Genomic DNA, 4,505 nt, shown 5'->3' with positions numbered 1-4,505 from the left:
TATGTGTGTGTGTGTGTGTGTGTGTGTGTGTGTGTGTTTGTGTGAGTGAATGTGAGTGTGAGTGAATGTGAGTGTGTGTGTATGTATGTGTATGTATGCGTGTGTGAATACGTGTGTGTGCGTGTTTGTGTGTGTGTGTGTGTGTGTGCGTGTGTGCGTGTGTGCGTGCGTGTATATATATACATACATACATACATACATACACACACAAACAATGATCAATGGTGATGATGATGATGATGATGATGATGATGATGATGATGATGATGATGATGATGATGACGATGACGATGACGATGATGATGATGACGAAGACGACGATTCTCTCCTCTCCACATCAAGTCGCTAATGACTTCTCCGAATTGTCGTTCCCCAGGCACCAAAAGAAGCTGTCAAGGGCAAAGAATTCAAAGTGGAAATTTCCTTCACAAACCCTCTGGACACAACTCTAACTGAGTGCCAGGTTACAGTCGATGGTCTCGCCAGATCTCTGCGCTTCCCACAAGGGTGAGTCGAAGGTTTATGGAGTCTCTGGCCTTGTGGAGATTTTCTGAGATCCTTTAGCCGTTGTTGTTGTTGTTGTTGTTGTTGTTGTTGTTGTTGTTGTTGCTGCTCTTGTTGTTATTGTTTTTTGTTGGTGGTGGTGGTGGTAGTGGTGGTGTTTGTCTTGTTGTTGCTGTTGCTGTTGTTGTTGTTGTTGTTGTTGTTGTTGTTGTTGTTATTGTTGATATTGAGCAGTTGGTTTTGTTGTTGTTATTGTTGATATTGTTGCAGTTGTTGTTGTTGTTGTTGTTATTGTTGTTGCTGCGTCTGTTGTTGTTATTGCTATTGTTATTGCTGTTGTTGCTTCTGTTACTGTTATTGTCCCATGTCGTTGTTGTTGTTATTGTTGTTGTTGCTGTTGTTGGTGGTGGTGTTGCTTTGACGATTGCTTCCAAACTAAAATTCAACGTTTTGTCGTTTTCCACACGTTTTCCAGGAGCGTTGGCGCTAATAGCACTTTTGTCGCCACCCTTCCCATCACGCCAGCCAAGCTGGGCCTGAAGGAGATGATCTTTTGCTTCAGCTCGAAGCAACTGGAGGACATCAACGCCTCCAAGCGGATCTTTGTGCGCTCCAGAGATGTCTAAGTTACGTCACAGAGATATCCCATTCACGTCACGTAGATGTCTAAGTCACGTCACGAAGATGTCTAAGTCACCTGAAACCATGTATCTCTGGCGAGGTGGAGAAGCCAAATTGTCCCTGATAAAAATTTAATCTTAAATTTCAGGATGAAACATGAAGATTTTCCGAATTCATCCCTATGGTATTTTATCGTTTTACTATATTATTGTCAAATAGTTTGTTATTGCATTTTTGGAGTAGTTTACTTTGGGGTTTTTTTATTTTCGTTTCATGCAATAGTAAAGTTAGTGTTTCTGCAACTATATATCCGTGCTCCGCAAATGAAACACATTCCGAATTTCCTTGTTAAGTTTTGTTTGTTTGTTTGTTTTGAACATAACAGATTCAATGACAGGCCTTTGGAAGCTCGCTTTTGTCCTACTTCTCACAACGTAAATCTGTATCTCCCATAGTATATGGCCATTGTCGAGTTTGCAACAATATTATAAACTCCTCAATATCGTGTTGCAAATTCTGTAGCGATAGCATTTCTCGTCTTTTCACGTGTGATAAATCTTAGTTCAGTGCCTTATTCATTTTTGCACCCGTTTAGGCGTTAATACTTTTCAGCAAAGTTATGTATAACAAAGTTGTACAGAAAACTGTTGTTGTCCATCTTTCAATTTATTTCTTGTGTATAATATCATTTTACTACATTTTTAAACAATGTTCACCATCCGATATGAACAGCATATCATTGCTATGTCAAATGCCATTCAAGTATTTAAGAAGAAATATTAATATAATATGACGATGGAAAAATCCATTTTGCAATGTTGTTCTTTTTTTTTAACAAGGTTGGCTTTTTTGTTATTATAGACATTAGCCGCGTCAAGGTTGCAAGTTCAGTCTTTGGGAAATGGACTTTGCGTTAACATCAGTTGTCTCTGTTCCATACCCTAGAATTACAAAGTTCTTTCTGCTCAGTACCTAGTTTTGAGAAATTTGAGGTTGAAAAATTCACAACATATTTTCAAGCTTTTTCGAATGCAGTTCTTTGAAAATATTGAAAATGACTTCGAATAATCTTCCGATTTTGATAGAGCAATTAGGACATTTTGTTTTCTGACCTCATTGTCTTAGTAACTCAAAAAGGCCAAAAATGTCAGGTAGAACTTTGTTAGTTCTGAGGTAGCGTATTATCTGAGGTACTTCAATGCTGCGAACTGTCTCAGTCAAGTCTTGTACGGGAGTCTTGAGAGAGGGAAGGGTTGTGAGGTGGGGGGAGGGGAAGGAGGGGGTAGGAGGAAGGATAAACGTTTTGATGAGGTATAGGGTACACACCCTTTCTCTTCTGAATTCTTGAGTTCCTACGTTTATATTAAATGTATTTGGGAACTTCTGTTTGCCATCTAGCTCAAGTTGTGATTTGGTTTCAGGTAACTTTGTACTGTAATGTCTCTTTGTACTTCAAGTGCCAAGAACTGTTACTGTAATTTTCTCAATGGTTGTTTCACTAATAAAAGATGTTTAATTAAGCTTCGAGTGGTTTGTTTTTGTATGTATTTTATTTAACTCATACCACAAAATGTGATTATTACATATTTCATTTTTTAAGGTGTTTGTGCTCGTGATACGTGAGTATGAATGTTATTGTTGTTGTTGCCGTTGCTTTTGTTGCTGCTGCTGCTGCTATTGCTGTTGTTATTGTTGTTGTTGCTGCTGCTGCTGTTGTTGTTGTTGTTGTTGCTGCTGCTGCTGCTGCTGCTATTGCTGTTGTTGTTGTTGTTGTTGTTGTTGTTGCTGCTGCTGTTATCATTTTAAAAAGGCGTTCTTCTGAAATGTGAATTCTATTTTTTTTAAATTTAAATAACAGTTTCACTTTGATTTGTTCCCACAAGTAGGTTAACTAATCAGGTTTTCAATTACAAAATTTGAAGTCAAAAATTTAAAAAGGCATTTTGCTAGCTCCTTATTGTTATTTCTATCGTAAATGCCGCTAGGACTGTGAGGGGTGCTACATCCGAGCAGACAGACAAATGTTTAATTTTTTAAAGAGGTTGGTCCTGGCTCGAATCCCCAACGGAACACTTTGAAATTGATTTGTTTTGGACCATTTTAAAGGCTATCCACCGATCTGGATTGATCCTATCGGAGATGGACTTTAGATTCAGAGGTCCTAACTCTTAAATAACCTTAAAATGTTGAAAGGGACGTTAAACGTATACAATAATCATTACCTTCAGGAAGGTGCGTCAGAAAAGTAGTAGCAAGAAATACGTTTACGTCTGCCGTAGAACCTAGTACTATGATTAAACCTTATGCCGAAATGAGCTACTAAGAATAATAATGTTTTTACTGGACCGTATTGCTGTACCGTTGAGTCATATTAATTATGAATAGAATTCTGAAAGCCCTTGTAAAAAGTTATAATACTGGATTTTCCATGTTATTTCTTTTTTTCAAGTATCAACATCTTCTTGTCCTGTAATATAGACAGATGAACAAGCCAAGGTTCCCAGGTACTGACGAGATGGGGTGATGAAAAAAGCCGGGCTGCACTGTCAATGTTTTAACTATCGTTGCCTAAGGACTGGCGCCGGTAGTGTAGCTGTTATTTCGCAATTCGCTGTAGCACACAGGAGACGAGAGTTCGATTCAAGAGTGGAAGAAATGTTTATCGAGTATCTCAATCATTGTGCTGGGGTGTTGTATCCTTCTCAGCCCGGGTTGGCACTGGCAAGAAGGGTCAAAGTGTGTCTCCTAAGTTATCTAAATTGTGTCAATGATGGCGCAAAAACAGCCACATTTCCACACAAAAAAAGTTTCCTTAGGCACCATATCCGTCGGAAAGCTGTGAAAGAATCTTAAAAGACGCGCGCCAGGTTGGGTTTTAATTTTGTTTGTTTGTTTGTTTGTTTATTTGTTTGTTTGTTTTGTTTATGTGTTTTTGGGGGGGGTTTGTTTGTTTGTTTGTTGTTGTTTTTTGTTACAGCGTTATTTTTTGTTTTGTTATAGTGTTACTTACAGGTTTTTTCAAAGCCCACTTTCTTCGTTTCAGTCCACAAACGAGTACGCACACACTAGAAGATATACGCCCCCCCCCCCTCTCCGTCAAAACACCCACACATGCACACACATACATACACACACATACACACACATACACATACACACACACACACACACACACACACACACACACACATACACACACACCACACATACACACACACATACACACACGCACATACAAACACACACACACGCAGACACATATACACACATAAACATACATACACACAAACATACACAAGCTAATGCATACATTTAGATAGAAACAAATAAGTAAATTTTCTTAAATACGTGTGAATTAGAAAAAAACAACAAATACCAAA

The 4,505-nt window shown here is 38.4% G+C and overlaps 1 protein-coding gene across 1 annotated transcript in view; it reads left to right on the top strand.

The window, feature by feature from the left end:
* Positions 1-1,746, top strand: part of LOC101859234 (protein-glutamine gamma-glutamyltransferase K) — a gene marked incomplete in the record, with an annotated part of 29,908 nt that extends 28,162 nt beyond the window's left edge. The window contains 2 exon segments of the mRNA XM_005095456.2: positions 377-507; positions 980-1,746. Of these exon segments, the coding sequence (XP_005095513.2) occupies positions 377-507; positions 980-1,130 (282 nt within the window).
* Between the last annotated feature and the right edge of the window lie 2,759 nt (positions 1,747-4,505).

Source organism: Aplysia californica, unplaced genomic scaffold (genome assembly GCF_000002075.1).
Source record: "Aplysia californica isolate F4 #8 unplaced genomic scaffold, AplCal3.0 scaffold00104, whole genome shotgun sequence".
NCBI lineage: Eukaryota > Metazoa > Mollusca > Gastropoda > Aplysiida > Aplysiidae > Aplysia > Aplysia californica.
Note: the sequence above shows the minus strand (reverse complement) of the source record. Positions and strands in the feature narration are given on the sequence as shown.